The sequence below is a fragment of the Acanthochromis polyacanthus genome, chromosome 21, assembly GCF_021347895.1.
Source record: "Acanthochromis polyacanthus isolate Apoly-LR-REF ecotype Palm Island chromosome 21, KAUST_Apoly_ChrSc, whole genome shotgun sequence".
NCBI lineage: Eukaryota > Metazoa > Chordata > Actinopteri > Pomacentridae > Acanthochromis > Acanthochromis polyacanthus.
This window is the reverse complement of record NC_067133.1, coordinates 5,899,595-5,917,900: the sequence shown is the minus strand read 5'-3', so window position 1 is coordinate 5,917,900 and position 18,306 is coordinate 5,899,595. Positions and strand designations below refer to the sequence as shown.

General features: G+C 39.4%; 2 protein-coding genes across 4 annotated transcripts in view; one reads left to right on the top strand and one right to left on the bottom strand.

The window, feature by feature from the left end:
• Positions 1-1,359, bottom strand: part of card11 (caspase recruitment domain family, member 11) — a 33,072-nt gene extending 31,713 nt beyond the window's left edge. For both annotated transcript variants that reach the window (XM_022218613.2, XM_051941389.1), the window contains exon 1: positions 1,067-1,359. The gene's annotated coding sequence lies outside the window, so the exon portion shown is untranslated. The remainder of the gene's footprint in view (positions 1-1,066) is intronic.
• Positions 1,360-5,041: 3,682 nt separating this feature from the next.
• Positions 5,042-18,296, top strand: ap5z1 (adaptor related protein complex 5 subunit zeta 1). Of its 2 annotated transcripts, XM_022218608.2 has the most exons (18): positions 5,042-5,184; positions 5,617-5,754; positions 7,490-7,670; positions 9,335-9,485; positions 9,656-9,768; positions 9,905-10,082; positions 10,378-10,419; positions 11,454-11,594; positions 11,741-11,778; positions 13,386-13,548; positions 14,102-14,280; positions 14,375-14,517; positions 14,598-14,716; positions 15,904-16,031; positions 16,150-16,247; positions 17,349-17,481; positions 17,606-17,820; positions 17,895-18,296. In XM_022218608.2, exons 1-18 carry the CDS (start codon positions 5,144-5,146, stop codon positions 18,145-18,147), a joined length of 2,454 nt encoding a protein of 817 aa, XP_022074300.2. In that variant the 5' UTR covers positions 5,042-5,143; the 3' UTR covers positions 18,148-18,296. The 2 variants fall into 2 exon arrangements, with proteins under 2 accessions (XP_022074300.2, XP_022074301.2); XM_022218609.2 differs by lacking the exon at positions 10,378-10,419.
• The last annotated feature ends 10 nt before the right edge of the window (positions 18,297-18,306 follow it).

Here is an 18,306-nt window from a genome sequence, read left to right as displayed (position 1 = left end):
TTTCAAATGGTGACTTTGATTTCAAATCTACTTGTCCATTTGCACAAGACTTGGCGCCGTGATCCAATAATCGCTTCTGTCTTCGTGCTGGCCTCAGACCGACTGGCAAGCTGGCTGATAGGCAGATATGATTCGTTCAGGTGCACAAACGGTCATAAAGGCTCCATTGTGTGAAAAGCTGAAGCCTATAGGAATTTGATATCTGGGCTCTGTCTGTGGAGACTGAGGGAAGAGGGACCCAGTGGAAGGAGGCACAAGTCCAGCTACTCTGAAGGTCAACATATGCAGTTTGTATGATTTACATAAAAGAAGAGCAAAGTCAGCTAACGAACGCTTTACCATTATCTCATGTTGTGTTTTGTTCTTATTAGGACAGCTTTAGAAGTTGCATTGTTTCTTTTCTAGTTGCGAAATGTGAAACGCGAGTGCACAGTGCTAGTAGGACGGTGCTCTTCTCGTGCATGCAGTCACATTGGTACAGTTTCACTTAAACGATGCCATTTAAAATGCACACATTCATGCATGATGAAGCATGTTTTGTGTGTATTCCTGCCTTTCTGCATGTGCTTCACTCTCACTCTCACTGGATCCCATTGTCCTGCCTGCTGCAGGAATCCCAAACGTTTTGATGAAGCCGGATAAGTGATGACAGATTTTCAGGCGCTGTGCTGCCAAGCTAATAACTTTGCTCGCGCACGATTCAGGAGGATGAGGGAAAAATAAACATTCATTAATCACATATTCTGCTGATATGAGGAGCATTTGAATAAAGAGGGATAGCATGAGGTGCAAAACAGATTTAAAGAATTAAATAGCCTTTGAAAGCATTAGATAGGTGGTGCAGTGTTGTTTTTTTTTATCAAAGCTGTATTGGATGTGACACAGCACGGCTCTGACAGGCTGTCACTGCTGCGGTGATATGAGGCTGTGCGACTTCTCAGTTTTCCACTCACACTGGCGCACGTTCACGAGCCCATTTGACAACTTTTTAAACATAGTTCCTTATTTCTAAATAGATTGACCCACTTATGCAGAGGACATGTGCCACTGTGTGCGTTTCCCTTACCTGATATGAAGTCAGAAGAGTCCAAAGGAAATCAAACTTGGCCTAAAGGTGTGGTAGTCTAGCTTCTTTTGATTGTTTTTCTTTTTTCTTTTCTTTTCTTTTTTTTTTTGTATATTCACAAAACCGGTTGTTCCACCTTAAATCCTCAAAGCTCAGGTTGTCTCCATTTATCCAAAAGAAAGAGAACTTTTTAAGAGAGTGCAGAGCGCATGGGAGCTGTGGCCCCGACTCACTGCTGAGGTAAAGATAAGGCAGACGCAGAGAAGAGAGGCAGACAGAGAGCGGAGGTGGGCGGTGAGAGCTCAGATGGAAATAACAGACTCACTTCACAGAGGTGAGGAAGCCTCTGTGGCCTATCTCACTTTGCTCTGCGTCTGTGATCACACACACACAGACACAATGCTCCTAACAAGTCACACTCTCTGATGAGGACTTATTCTAAGTTTATAATGTGCCACAGCTTTCGCTTTCAAATGGTGAACATCAGCACGTACACAAAAAGCACGCTTATATCAATTAGGAGGTCATTAGGTCTGCAGACTACTGTGTCACAGAGCAGCAAATTGAGACAAAACTGATGAAGTGATGGAGTTTCAGTTGTCAAATTAAAGCACAATGTCAATTTACACACAACATCCTCAGCTATTGAAAGGTTGGTTCATTGTTGACGTTTGATCTTTGTCAGAAATCAGCCTGATTGATCATTAATGAGTGCTGGACTAAGAACGTTTGCTTTTTGATTATTAAATGTAAATTAAATGCAAAATCTTGAGAAGGCTTCAGTTGTCAAACTAAAGCACAATGTTGTTCTACACACGACATCCTCAGCTATTGAAAGTCTGATTGATGACTGATTTCTAACCATTAACAAAAATCACTGAAAATTAATCAATGCTGAATTGACAATTTTTGCTTTTTGGTTATTACGTGTCAGTTAAATGGATTATCTTGAAAAGGTAGGGGGAGAAATGTTACCTGAGGAGTCATTTTGATTAACGCAAACTTAAAACTAACTGAAACAATATATGAGATCGATTTTATCGTCAGATATTGATGTTGCTTGGACTTAACCTGCAATGTACAAGTTGCATATGGAAGTTATTGTTAGTTGTCTAGAAAAGCTTTTATATGTTTGCAATTAATTTTGAATTGATGAGTCTAGAAGAAATCACAGAGAGAATTTACCTTTATTCTCACTAATATTTAAATGACTGGCAAAAAAAAATCACTACCAGGGACACTGAGCCTACAGTAGCGAAAAAAATTTAAGCTAGCTTATTTAGTGCTACAACAATGTAATAGGGCTTAATGTTATTAGCTTAACATTAAATTTCGCTTAGCCAGCCAGTACTGTAGTACACAATAGTTTAGCTGCACCACACTATAATTCTTCTACTGGAGAATAAATGAATATATAAATAAATAAATGCTATGACTTCTTAGTATTTCTTTCAACAAATCACAGTTGTCATAGGTGAGGCTAAAACAAAGCCTCTCAAAATAGCTACGGGTGGCAGACTTAAAATTCATTCTGAAAGGCTAACTTAACTAGTTAGCTTTTTAGAATGATAATAGATATATTTTATTGCTGCTTAGCTATTATATTAAAGGATTTACGTTTTATTGACATAAATATTAATGTCACATTAGCAACACGGATGTTTAACCTGCGCTAGCAAAGAATTCAAGCTAGCTAGTTAGCAATACTGCAAACTAATATAATATAAAATTATTAGTTTAACTAAGTCAGGTAGTCAGCCTTTCAGTTAGAAAATGGTACATTTTTACTGTTGGTTATGGTAATATATCAGAAATCTAGGTCAGAGTAATAAAAAAAATCATGGAGATGTAGTCATGATGCTGCTGAGCAAGATTTTTGTAGGTAACTTAAAGAGACATCTGAAAATGCACAGTCAGTGTGAACTCTTTTCAATTAAAAGTCACATGTGTCATTTTTACTCGTTTAACTGACTCTACAGTTCACAAAACTATATCTTACCTGTTGAAGCTATATTTTCATCTTCATTTTGTGCTCCTCAGGTTGTAGCTGAAAAGATGCATTTAAAATAAAAGTGAATGTAAGGAATACAGAACACCAGATTCATCATCCATTTAGGAAAATTCATGCGAATTAGTGGACTATGCTGACTAAAATGGAACAGTTTTAACTTACTGCCTCCTAAAAATGTTACCATGCGCACTGAGATACCTTTATATTTCTAATGCCATTAAAATAGAACCTCTGATCTTCAGTATAGATACTCATTGTCATTGATGATGGCTTTTTCTTTTGTTACCCACAGGTGTCCTTAGCTCAAAGTGAGTATGCTCAGAATTGATTAACCTAATTCTATGTAACAAGGGTTCACAAAGGGTCCTAAAAATCTGAAAGGCTAAGGATATTTCATAAGTAGGAAATCATAAAATGAAATTAAAAAATTAACAATTTCATAATTTAATATCAGGGAATTTCCCATTTTGGTAGCTTTTGTGTATTCTAATGTGCAATAATATGTGACATGGACTATTAAGTCCCCACTTTAGAGAATACTAGTGCACAAATATATCTACACCACATTATAGGAAGGTTTTTATTATTTTGTTTTTAATATCACAATAAATGGCCTGATAGCTGCAAATCAATACAATGATGACCAATATCACTTTGGCGGATTGATTGTCCACTATAATACCACAGCCTAGGAGTGATAAAGCAGCCAACGACAAACAGCAGCTATAAAAAGTGAACATTCATGTTGTAGATTATAAAGTTATTGTGAAAGTAACTTCCTAACAAACATATGGGGACCTCTGCTGGTCACTGTAGACAACACTATTTAAGGAGGAGCACATCTCCTTAAAAAATATGTGTGCTGGTAGTAGATGTTTTAATAATATGTTCAAAAATAAGATGGTATGTTGTGTACATTTCTGAACTTCTGGTGTACTTTTCTGCAAATGAAGAGTTCATCAAACAGAAAAATCAGACCCTTCTCACTTTAAACATTTCTTAATGACCTCAAAGTCTTTCAAATTTTGGCAGTGACAATTCATGCAGTTAATTAATTTACACTTTTAGAACTGATGTTTCCCCTTTATGTTCTTTCTGGCAAAGGGAGGTTGAGACTACTTTTCATTTGTTTTATGCTTGTACCAATTCAAATAACTTCTGGACTCAAATCTTAAAAGATTTTGATCTGAATTACAGAATGTGGTCTTCTGTTAAAAGTTTACTCTATTAACAGTATCCATAGTTAATAAAAAGGCAAAGGCCAACCCCACCCCATCCCCTTTTTACGTCCTGACCCTGTGTGTAGAATTTCTGAGTAAAAAAACAAGAAAGCTTTGAAATTTTTCCTGCAAAACACTGCCAGAAGATTTAAGTGAGTTTCCAATATTGCTCTATATTACTTACTAACTTTGTTTTTTGTCATATATGATTTCATTTTATTTTTTTAACAAGTGTACACACTGCTGAACAATGCAAGCCTTGAGCATCATAACCTGCAGCCAAATGAAAGAAAACTAAAAGTTGGATAGATGAAGTGTGATGTCTCCACTAGATAGCATATTTACAACATTTAAATTGTAATTATATAATGAGCTTCATCAATAACTTAAAAAGAAGACCCTAATTAACTGCTACGCATTTTTATCAACTGAGGGTTACAAGAAAGCTTCTACGTGGCTTTTCTGTCTACATGAGAATGAAAGGAATGTGATGAAAAAATAAAAAAATAAATTTGGGTTATAGTGATTTTCTGTGATTTTCACCCCTTAAAAACTGTGTATCCTCCATTGTAGGTACTTTATTTTACTGTTTTACTGTTAGGGAATTTCCGTTGATAAAGGAAAATAATATCTTTTATTTACAGTCTTTGGACCAAGGCGGACAAATATAGAGCCGAGGTACTCATGTGGCAGAGACATGAGTGTTACCCACTATAACTTCCCCCCACAACAGCAGCGGAACCAAAGTCACGTCATGTGATTCCAATCAGGACTTGATTATCACCCGCACTGTTTACTTCCTGCTGCGGACAGATATAACAGAATAATCTCTGGCTTGTTCTCAAAATGTACTCTCACGGCTCGGAGAGTTTAATGAAACAGGCAAGGTATTAAAACATAATTCTTTATCGCCTTCAGCTCTTCTCATATGTTGCTTTCATTTTCACTGCTAAGCTAATGAGGCTAAAGCTAACCTGTCAAAAAAGCCTTCTGTATGTTGCTCAAATTCGTGTTGACTTTTCAAGGCTTTTTTTTTTGTGGCAGCTGGGACTAGAACTAACAATTACATCGATTACCACAGCTGTTGAATGCTTCTTTATTAACTGTTGCGAAATTTAAGACATTTTCTCTTTGTAATAACATAACGTTGCACAAACAAACTTTGCTTTCGTAAGATATTGGTTTTACTTTAACTGATAAATGGCCTCAACTATCAATGAATTGTTATATGTGGAATTAATGGCCAAGTGTTTTAGTGTTATGCCATCGATTAAAGGTCTTTAAAGGGATAAAAAGTAACCTCTGTGTGTCATTTCTAGAGAGATTCAGGAGCCTGAGTTGCAGAAGTTTTACAGCAGACTAGTGAAGCTGCTGCAGGGGAAGGAGCTCGGCCATGAGACGGTTGACTCTCTGCAGAGGCTTCACCTCATCCTCTCTGCCACCAAGTACACCAGAACGTAAGAGCCAGCACCCACATGATCCAACTGTTTTTAACATTTCATAGCTAGACTGAATACAGAATAGAATCGACTTTATTGTCATTGTACGCAAAAACTGTACGACGAAATTGATGGGAGCATCTCCACATAGCGTGCTTAAAAAAATGCAAATATGCAATATACATGGTATAATAACAGTAATAAGTAGAAAGAGCAATAAAAATCTGCATTGTAAACACACTCATGTTGCACTGTCCCATGTTTGCCCAAGAGAAAAATTACCCAGAAGTGTCTGTGGGGGTTACTCCTTTGAGTTTAAAAGCCTAATTGCCCCCAGATTAAAAAAAAAAAAACTGTTCCTCAGCCGGTTTGTCCAGCATGCAGCATTTTTGCATTGAAGAGACCCGAATAGGGTGTGAGCGGTCGCACAGGATCTTCTTTGCCTTGCTGAGACCTCGGGAGTTTGCAGTGTCTTCCAGCGAGGGCAGGGGCCAGAGGGCATTTCTTGCAGGGCTTTTCTGTCACTAGTTGTACAAATGACATTACCACACTGTGACGTTATTGTGAAGCAATAGAAAGTCTGCAACGGATTTGCCTCCAGGTGACATTTCTGCAACAGTCTAAGGAAGTGAATATGTATTGCTGATCTCTATAAATCAGTTCATCATGGTTAGAAGTAACATTTAAAGCATCCACAATGCTATTCTTCCCAGGACAAATTGCATGATTCATTACAGATACCTTCAGTTTAAATTGTAGCTGAATTATGACCAGATGTAATTCACTGAAATGAAAAACTTGTAATAGAAGTCATAATTTATAGATGAAATGTAAAATTCATGATGTAATTTTAGGATTAAACATCAACATTTAAACAAAAAGTTAAAAAAATATATGATATGAGATCATTTCTTTAGAAAATTGTAAGAAATAAGACAAAAAAAAAATCAGATAAGCGGTATTTTTTCCCCCCATTAAATAATTAAAATTTGTGAAATATGAGATAAATAATGAAATTAACAGAGATGTCATTATTTCTGCTGACACTTTTCGAATGCTTTGCCGGACTCAACGGGGAACTTTAGATGTGAAGCGTCGTGCATCAGACATCACAATAGTCTTATTTATGTTTGAGATATCTGCAGCCATTACTTTGATGAATCCAAAATGAACTATTGACATCTCTAACTGTGGTTTTGATTGGTCAGAGTGATGTTATCTGTAAAAAGAGTCACCAGTCGTAGTCACAGATTATCTAATGGTCAGACTCATCTGTTAAGTCTTAAATTGGCTCACCATATACGTCTCTGAGCTGCTTATATTGTACTCACTTTCTACATTTCAGATTAATTGATTCACTAGTTTTTCTACATACTATCCTTCTTTACTGTTGATCTCTTTTTTTTTCTTTTATTCTGTCCTATCAATTCTTTTTCTTATAAGCACTCATTCCTGTCAGTGGTTAAGAAAGAATCAATCGGAAGCTTCAGCTGCTCAGTCATCAGTCTTTCCATCTGGGCTGCGTTTTCTACATTTCATAGGGAAATTTCCTCAAAATTTCATGCTTAAAAGCATTTAAAATAGATTTTATGCCTCACCCTTCACATATTAATTGTTGACAATGGTCAGATTAACGAAACAGCACAAGTTCTGTACTGTATCTGTAGATATTTTTTATGTCTAATGCAATTAATATTCAGTATTAGATCTTTTTCTTTGGCTTCTAATGTCTCCTCTTTTGTCGTCAACAAAGGCTGCCTTCAGAGCTTCGGACACGCCTATTATCCCTCCTGTCGTCACCTGTAGAGCAGCTTCAGGTGTTGAGCTCTGCTGTGCTCAGAGAGATGTCTCCCCTCTCGGGGGAGGAACTGAACTACATCCAGGAGAACGTTGGTCACCTGAACAGCCATACTGCTGCTCTGCTGCTCTCAAAGGTATGCGGAAATGACACTGTCTTGCTCAGCCATCAGAATTCATCATAACTTTGAAACGCTTCTGAAATTCTACTGTCTATTTTAGTTTACCAAAATAAAATAAATGCAGTCAACATGTACCACATTTTTCCAAGTGTCCACACGTGTTACCAGTACTGGGGAAAAGTAGTGACTCTGGATACAGTACAGATGTTTCACTGCTTGCATTTTGCATTTGTTTCCATACTTGTCTCGTCTCTGCTCTGTGTAAACCCAGCCGACCATTCAGCTGAAAAGTTCCTGAATTTGTGTCATGTGACTTTTGGTAACAGCTGAGTCATTTGTTGTTTCTTTGAATCTTATGGTAACAGTTAATTTTTGCCAAAATGTTAAATGAGACTGTTGGAGAAAATAAAGTAATTTTCAGGGAAAAAGGATAGACCGATAACTGATACGCCGATATTGTCCAACTCTCAACTTCCGATTCCGATATCAACCGATACTGATATATGTGGGCAATTTAACCCTTTACGCTTCAGTGCGTAGTAATTTGCATAGGAATTTCAAGAATGTCCGACGGCTGCAAACACGATTATACAAACACTATACGCCGATGGAAAGCTTAGATTCTCATGAATCCGCCGGTATAAACCACTTTCAGATGCGATTACCACAGCGGGTGAGAAAAACACATTTGTCCGACAAAAACAAATATTCATCCATCCGTTCTCTATGGACGGCTTCAACGCACACAGCGCGACTCACATTTCCGGGTTAATTATTACACACAGAAAAAAAGATTCCACAAAAAACGGCCATAATCCAACCTTTTACATCCAGACAACACAAGCCAGTAAACTATTTTGTCCAAAACATGTCCTGAAGTCGGTATAAAATCCACGAATCGGTCGTTTTCAAGGAAATGCACCTCGCGATGTGCGTCCAATATTCCCTGTATTTTTCGTAATTTTTTTTATTTAAAAATAGAATATTAGCGATTTTTTTGTACTGAAAACGGCTGAAATTGACTGAAGCTTAAAGGGTTAACTAATTTTAGGTAACGTCACATATCTCCTGTTGTGGAATTAACACATAATGTCTAATTTTATTGTGATCCCCTGTTGGATGCATTCTCAAATGCAGCAAGGATTTCCAAATGTAAACATTGTCTGTGCAAAATACGAATTTTATCGATTTTCACTATAGGCAGAAAAAACGATAACGATGTTGACCGATATTACATTTTTTGCCGATATCAGGCATGCTATGCTTTATCTTGCTAATAAACCTCATTACACAGGATTAGTTCATGCAAGGTTGACAAAAATCTGATGTAACTTCCTGTTTTTGCAGTTTCTGACTCTGATAAATGGTGTAATTTGGTCTGTTTTTAAAAGCTAACTTGCCTCTCAAACCTGCTGACTGATTTTAGGGTTCAGGTGATTACGGTAATTATTGTTAATTAAGTTACCATTATTATTAAAAATCACTTCAACAGTAAAAGGGTTTGTACCGATATAAAAACAAAAAGTACCACAGTCTATAATAATTCCAGAACAAACATTTTTTGTGCTGTGATTTAATGTGTAGATATTATTGGATACCATATTACGAGCTGAAGAAGCCTGTTCCACTTTCAGATGGATTACCAGATTTATGTTTCTCTCCCACTTTGATCCCAACAGGCTGGAACTAGAGCTGATCTTTCGTCTGTGTGCGTTCAGCTCCTTCGTGGTCTGGACAACCGGCCATCTGAAGCCCCAGCTCACTCCCTCATGCACACCCTCCCAGTCCTCAACACCATCCTCACACACAGCCCAGAGTGCCTCACTGAAGGTGACAGCCGGACAATGGGTTTCCTGCTAATCAAAAGCAAATCAAAAATAGACAACTCAGAATTCATGCACATATACATATTTATAGAGAGAGGATCCTTTGTTTTGTTAAGTTCTATGCATTATTTAAAGTTTTCACACTGAGCTTTCTCCACTCTTGACTGGTTCTAGATCACATCACCCTCCTGAGTAAAAGGCTTGTGGATTGGCTATGCTATGCTAGCACCGTACAGGGAGGTGGAGCTTCCTCAGGGAGATTCTTCACAGGACCCAGATCCCGTCAGGTGAACAGTCTGCATTCATTTTTAGCCTGTATACTTTAGTAAAAAAAAGTATGTAAAATGCAGAGATCAGTTTGTGTATTTCTTAACTTTTCCTGGTCAATCTAAACCTGTGTTATTTTGTTTGTTTGTTGGTCAGCCGGTGCCCATAGCAGAGCTGGATGGGTCGTCGGTGTCGGGGAATTTTTTCACTGTACTGTGTGTGGGACAGGGCTTCACTGAAGATCAGTGGATGAACGTCTATTCCTTTTCCATGCTGCACCACTGGCTTCTTACCTACCACTCTGTTTCCATTGGCAACAGCACTGTAGAAACTGGTATGACCTTACAGCACATGCAGACCAAAGCCTTCCAGTGCTTTTATGTAGTTTTATAAATAGTGATGAATGAATGGCATTTGTTGCCTCATTATGCCTAAACTGCATGACACTCAGCATCTTTTTTTTCTGCATAAAAGACAACTGAAAACCTTTCTAGCAAAATGAGTAAACAACAAATGGGTGAATTTTGGCCTGTTAAGTGAAATCTGTCTCGAAGTGTGCATGACGAAGGCTGTGATTCCTCCATATCACCCGTCTCAGATGACCTGCTCTGTGTTTTCATCATCTTCAGCAAACAGGTCACAGCTCAGCCTCTCCCACTCCTTTTCTAATGGTAAGACGTTAGTTTGTGGACCTTCCCTGCATGCGCCTGCGTCTCACTCCTGCCTCTTCTATTTAACACCGGGGCAGTAAAGATCAGCTTCCAGCACTTAATATGATCATGACTCACAACTACACAATCAATGGAAATCCTCTTCTGCGACCTCTAACATCCACTTTCACTTAATGTGTGGGTTGTTTGCTTTCATTTAAATTTCCAAATGGATTTCTAAAGGTGACTGAATCACTGTGGTGAATTAACTGCCCTATCAGAACTGCATACTAAACAAGCTGCCACAGAGCTACATTTTTTCATGGAAATAGTGTACATAGAAAGGAAGATTATGGCATTAGTTACCTTTGAGTGTTACCTCTTAACACTTTTCTGATTGGATGTTAGCAGTTTTCATGGCTGCTTTTATTACTTTGCTGTCTTCTAATATTATTCCAGCAGTTATTTTGCTATGTTGTAATCAGTGATAACCAGCACTGTCTTAACCCTGTCTAATAATCACATCTAATTGTCAGTCTTTTTTTTAAAAAAAAATTGGCATTTTTATGGCTTTATTGGGCAGATTAGTTGAGAAGCAGACAGGAAAGTAGGGAGAAGAAAGGGGGGGAAGACCTGCAGCAACGGGCCATGAGCTGGAATCAAACCTAGGCTGCTGTGTTTAAGACTATAGCCCGTTTATGGGTTTGCCCGCTCAACCAGTTGAGCTACCTGGACACCACCCAACAGCAAGCTAATCTTAAAGCTTTATATTTAAAGAGCTTACAGGACCCTGGGTTTGATGTTGGTGCACACTCCAGATCAGTGGAGACCCTCACAGACACGGGACAGAGACCATCTTAGATGCAGGGACAGGAACACACCTGACAGTGGTCCTTTCAGACACAGGAACAAGACAAGGTGCCGGCGATCCTCGGACCCAAGAACAGATGCAGAGACATGAACAGACAAAGACGGGTGCAGCTGGGAATCTCTGGTAGCAGGAAGTAGCTTTAAAATTGCCTGGACCTAGCTGTATCACAAATCTTGTGTTCCAGATGACCGGTCAGAGGTGGACGGGTCGCTGGTTTCTATGGTTTCAGCAACCTCCTCCTCCAGCCGACTGCTGCCTCCGAAGGAGCGTCTGAGAGAAAAGGCTTTCCAATACTGCCAGCGCATCATAGAACAGAGTGACCGCAGTGAGTGTTTGTGCACGTTAAGCTGCAATTATGTGAGAGAGAAGCGAGTCGTGTTGTAGAATTGCTCATGCACAATAAGGCCTTTAGGTCTTTTAGGTACATACTGTGTAAGTGTATGTTCTTGTGTGTTTTTCTTTTTCCTTCAGAGGCACAAAAGAAGACGGACACAGACCTGCAAAAAGCGGTGAGCCTGTGTGTCATTTATTATCGTGATTGGACAATACTATATGTTTATACGTGCTCATTGGTTCAGTTTGTGGTGCCTAAAAAGTAGGAAGCCTGCATGTCTTCCTAACTCCTATACATTGGATCATGTCAGAAGTGCATAAAAGTACACAATGTGAATTTCCATCAGGATTAATAAAGTATTGTTCTATCGTTCGTTCTGTTGTTTGTTCTATCGCTCATTCTATCTTTCGTTTGTGCCATCATTCGTTCTATCATGACTTGCTGTTTGATTATGATCCATCCTTTCTCCATATTGGACATAATTTCTAATCATGCATGCATAAATGCAGACAACTCTGTCACTTTGAAGACAAACATATAGATTATGCTGCTGTTTGATGCTGCTGGTATTCACAGAACGACTCCTGCAAAAAACAAACTAAACTTCAGCTCCAGTTTAGGTTTTAATAAAACCTGGTTGCAATCATTATTGATGAGTCTTGTTACAGTCTGTTGTCACTGCAGTAAAGTTTTATTTTTATGGACATTTCAGTTTGTAAAATGTGTGAAATTGTCAAACAAAATGAATGAGCCCGATGTTTTATGATTCTATAATGCAAAATGTGTCTTTTGCTCTGTGATGTTTATGGACTAGTATTGGTGCTAAAATATGGAAGAAATTTTCCCCAAACTCACAACTCCAAGTGTGTAGTGATCTTCTATGTGCTTTTTTGTTGTGACCTCATGAGATGTTAGTCTGTCTGATCTGACTGAAAAGTCAGCAGAGTGCTCATTCGGACTAGCCTAGCCGCGCTAGACAACCCATGGCAACAAATTTAATTCTCTGCCAGGGTGGGTCTAGTTACCCTCCATAAGGCTCGAGGCTGGATTCTCCTAAAACTGGCCGGACCAATCACCATGAAGTGTAGAGTCAGAAGGCGGGCGTAACGAAGTGACGACAGAGGCGTGACGATTCTGACAGAAACAACCGGCGCACAATAAACAGTTATCTTTCGACTCGGCTTTGGCCACAGCCCTTAAAGATTTGAAGCTAAAATTCAACTTGAAAGATAAACAAAGGACGGCACTGAAGTGTTTCATTGAGAAGAAAGACGTATTTGGACTTATGCCGACGGGATATGGCAAATCCTTAATATACCAGTTGGCTCCGCGGCTCCGCTGGTTGGGAAGCTAATGGGACTTAGCCACAATCCGCCGGTGCTCTGGGAACTACGTCAGCCTATTCGTTGCACTGATTGGTTGTATACCTACCGAATTGCTGCAGAGTGATTTGAAAGACAACCTTTTAGCCCGCCTCCCTCCCTGTCGAGCGGTCCTAGACCCTTGTGCTTTCAGAACATGGGTCTGGCGCGGCTAGGCTACATTCAGACATGAAGCAGACTTGTTCAGATTAAATGGAAGGCACAAATGTCTGAAAGTAACACCTTCTTTAATAGCAGGAGCCAGTGTTTCCCAGCAGAACATTACATTATGACAACATAATCATTGTTATTTACTTCACCTGTCAGTGGTTTTAATGTTGGAGCTGATCAGTGTGTGTAACACTGTTAACCAGGTTTTATACTCGTTTCCTCATTGTACTTGTCCCGTTTCCTGCCTTAGTGTCTGGTCGAGGCAGTGTGCATCCTGGACTGTGTGTGTGTTGAGGACGCCTCGCTGGTCTTCAGAACATTTCCGAGCATTAAAGGACTCTTTGGTCGCCTCAGCCCTGATCTGTCATTTGCCAGAGTCCTGCTGCCCATAGCACAGTTTTACCTCAACCACGGTATGCAAATACAAAAACAAGATTTTTTTTAAAAACAGAATGTTATTGAATGAGCGTTTCTGTATTTTCCTGTTCTTGTAATTTGCATAGTAAGTTAATCTATAGACTTTACACGATGGGGGTTTAAAACAAAGGGTAGGTGCCGTAGCTGGTCCAGATTTGGAATAAAGGTGTTCACAGCGTCTAAGAATCAGGCTAATTCCTGGGTAGGTTTTCTGTGGGACAGACGAGGAAGAGTCTGGTGTGCCAATGAAATCACAATGTGAGGATAACCTCCTTAATCAGTGTTCATTTTTGACATTTTGGTCACTATTAGTGCAACACTGAAATAGGAAATGCCTTTAAGATGCATTTTGCATTGAATTTTTTGCACAAAGTTACTTTTTTAAATTGTGTTATGTGCTCATGACTGCCATATAAGAGTCACCAGTGAACACTGTATTCGTAAATGGTAGTCAGTCTCCGATGGCTTCACAGTTGTCGCTTTTTCTTTTTGTAAATCTCATGCATACATGAGCATAAAAAGGCTAAATGTTGACTTGAATGTGTTTAGGTGAGATGGCAGCAGTGGACTGTGAGAGTGTGTGGAAGCTGGTGTTCGGCCAGTTTCCTGCTGAGCTGTTCAACGATCCTTTCCTGGCACACGAGCTTCTACGTTTCCTGCGGCTAAACCTTGAGAAATTTCAGCTGGGAGTTCCACAGTACACACACTTCTTCCCAAACCTGTTGAAGGTGATAAAACCCATGCATCCTTTCTGACTGTGTATCTTATTCACACAGATTCTGGAGACTAATGTCTGCTGACACCATCTTTCTGTCTGTGTAGTTTCTAGCCTGGGACAGTCCAGCAGTCGTGGATGATTTTGTGGATCTGCTGCCCTCTCTGGTTACACCTGTAACTGCAGTGGAGCTGCTCCACACACTATTGGATTTGCCGTGTCTCTCTGCTACACTGATCTTGCAGCTCAGGTTCATGAACACAAAGCAGCTACACTCCTATATCTCAGTTCATATCCCCGCCTCACTGAGTCTGTGTGTTTGTGTTGCAGGTCTACATGTTTGCCCATCTCTGAGCAAGGCGGTCGTGGCCTCCTGTCACTGGATGCATTTCGAAACCCCTCTTTTCGAGGGCTTTTCCTCTTCATGCTTCGAGGGGAGGCAGGATCAGGTACTGACAGTCACAGGAGTAAAAAAATAGTTTGACATTTTAGGAAATACAGTGGTCCCTCGTCTATTGTGGGGGCTACATTCAGACCCCCCTGCGATAGCTGAAAATCAGCAAACTAGTGACCATATTTATGTATATTTTAAGATTTTCCAAAGCCTCCCCACACAACGCAAAGCAACACTATGGGCAGCGATCAGACGTGCTTTGAAATGGACAAGATGCTGAATGCTGCTACACACAGGAGACAGATGATACGGTCGCTGAGCCAATCAGCACCCAGCGCTGTACACTACGCATTTTATTTTGATGAAATATTCTTTTAACATGTTTTAATTAAATTTTCAATATATTTTTTATATTGTCTTAATTTTTTTAGGCTAGACAATGCTAATTTTACCGCAAAAATAATAAAAATAATGTACCAATCGTAGAGCCGGTTGCTATGACTGAACTGTTGTGCTGCAATGCACCATGGGAGTTCAGGGTGTTGGGGGTTTAAATGTCATTATTGTTGTTTGTGTTTTTGTGGTTTAGTCAGTCTAGTTTGATTAAGTGTTGTGTGTGTGTGTGTGTGTGTGTGTGTGAAGTGTGTTTGATGACTTCCTGCCACATTTTGACAGTATAGATGTCAGTGTGTCACAATAAAAGCATCTCCCAGCTACAGAGTGCATAAAAGGCAGATATCCCTTCTCCAGCGTTGTTCTCCAATCCAGCTCACCACAATAATAGATTTATAGAAATATCTATACACCGTAAAGTCCTGCGATACAGTGAGACTGCAAAAAGTGAACCGACAAGGGACGACTGCACTTCTTTTCCCAGATAAATTCATTAGACTTGGAGATGGATCGATATGAGAGAGGTGTCAGTCTTGTCAACTGCCAGCAAGAAAATGTTAGAAATCCTTTGAGGACTGTGGTTTAAGTTTACATCCATGCCAATAAGTGAAATGAATTTGTTGTAGCTATGACATAGGAGTGGATATCTCCTCCTTTTGCAGGCCAGAATGGGAACTGTTTGTACAAAAAAAGCAGAACTAATCTTCTCAAGATATCTCGCCTGTGGTTGTTGAAACTGTCTTGCTGTAATTTTCACAGATTGTTTTGTTCCTTTAAATCCTGGAAAGCCGCTTTTATTCTGTAAACATAGTTGATGGAACCATTGTAATTTTGCATTCCCCTCTTTAGGTGACACGATTGACCGACTGAGCACGCTCCATGACCTGCTAGCTGAGGCTGCTGATTGGCCGAGAGTTGTTCACTGTGCCCAGACTGTTCCTGTGCTGCTGCACATTTATTTCAGCACAGTTGTTATGGTGAAGAGATTCAGTGTTCTTTATAAATTCATTCATATAACTGAAAATGCAGTGTTCTTTAAAATGCACTGCTGAGGATAAATACTGGATGTTTAAAACTCTATCTTATGTGTTCTAGGTGGCTGATGAGAAGCTTTTAGCGCATTTAATTTTGGTGATGTTGGAGAGAAGCAGCATCCTCCTTAAAATCCCTACTTACGTCAAAGAGATACACAGGTATACCGAAAAATATCCAGAACAAAATTGCTGTTTTCTGTCTTAAGGGCTCGGTGTGTATTCCTTTTCGGACAAGTATAATAATCTATACCACAGCTCCAAAATTTTCCTCTTGTTTTACTGCAAAAAACTGTTCTGAAAATATTCACATTTAAGGAATTGTTTTTTTTTACAAATCATTATGAACAACCTGAAATTTCTTCAGAGAAATAAGTGCAGGTTCAATAATATTATGCCTCAGTTTATCATTTATACATTACAGATCAGAGTATCTACAAAAGCAGAAAACATTTAGTCATCTGGAACTGAACAATCTAATATTATACTTCATGATCAAAATGACACAAGTCAGACGAATAAAACAACAAAAACAAGAAAAGAATAATTAAACGAGACACGAAATGACAAAAAACAAATGATTCAAGCAAGAGAAAAAGGAAACGCAAAATGACAAAAACATGAAACAAAGTCAGACAAAAAACGACAAAGACAAAATGTTACTAAAACAAGACACAAAATGACAAAAACGAGACACAAAACAACAAGCGAGAAACAAAAATGACAAAATTGGCAAATGACGTAAGCAAGACAAAATGGGAAGAAAATGACAAAACTGAGATGCAATGACAAAAACGTGAGACAAGCAACAAAAGTCAGACAGAAAAGCACAAAAAAACAAGACAAAATATTACAAAAATGAGACACAAAATGACAAAAGCAAGAAATACGATGACAAAAACGGACAAATGACACAAGCAAGACAAAAAGGAAGCACAAACGAACAATGAGCAAAAACAAATCTAGTATTTTACTTTATGATCAAAACACCTTCTCAAGGTCTAGAAATCATTTTAGAGTTTTGCAATTTGCACTTAAGGTCTTCTGTGTAATGTTTAGAAACTTTACAAAATCGTTGTGTTCTACATGACTTGATGTACTGTCCAATATTACCTGTATGACAAATATCGCATACATAGCATAAAAGTGACCGATGTCTGAATGATTTTAATAGACTGATGAAACAGCAGTGTTAAATATTTCAAGTCTGAAAAAGCTCATCAGAAATCTCATCACTCCATCCTTCTCTTACGGTTCCTGCAGGGTGTTCAGCTGCCATCTATTGAGGATGTGCAAGCTCTGGCCCTCTCTGGTAGTGGACCAATCTCATGAGCTCGTGGAGTTTGCAGGAATTTCTGGCAACGTCTACAGCAAAGAAGAACTCTACACACATGTGGTAATGACTCTGTGTGTTTCCATGAGACAGCGGATTGTGGAGAAGAGCACTTAAAGATGATCCATTTTCCTTTCTGGATCTCATCTTTGAAAATGCACCAAAATCTGACGTTCTTGATTTCCAGGTGTGGGTGCTGGGAGAGTACCTGTCTGTGTCTTGTGACAGCCGCTGCTCTGTGAGGCTCATCACTTCTTGTTTTGAAACTCTGGAGGCCGTACTGTTTGAGATCACTTCATCGGGGACCCCTGATGGAACAGTCTGCCCTGCCCCGAGAGTCATCACCACTTTAATGAGCGCTCTTGCTAAGCTGGCGTCACGGTCACATGACCTCATACCCAGGTGACAGAGGTTTTTTTTTTTAACATTTTTAAAATTTTGTTTGGGTTCTAATTATGCATTTGCTTCTGTTCTAGGGTGTCTCTGTTCCTCTCCAAGCTAAGAACCGTAACCAGAAGCGGGTCAGTCGCCTGGTGCTCTGATGAAGAGGACCTTGTTGCCATAGTAACCAGAGGGGAGGAGCTGTGGTCGCTGCTGAAGGCCCCCGGTGTGGCTCAGAGCGTCCTGACCCCATCTCATCATATCACCACACCACAGTGGCACAGAGACACCAACGTTGCCATGCCGCTGCAATTGCGAGCCCTCACCAGCCTCACACACCCTCAGTGACACACACACACATGCACACACAGTCACATGCTCATCATCATCCTCTTGCACTTGCACGTACAACAGTGTAAATGAAGTTGGCAAATGAACCTTGTTTGATTTTTGCACATTGTTTTTGTGAATAAATGACATTTTGTGATTGAAACAAAGTACAGGAAT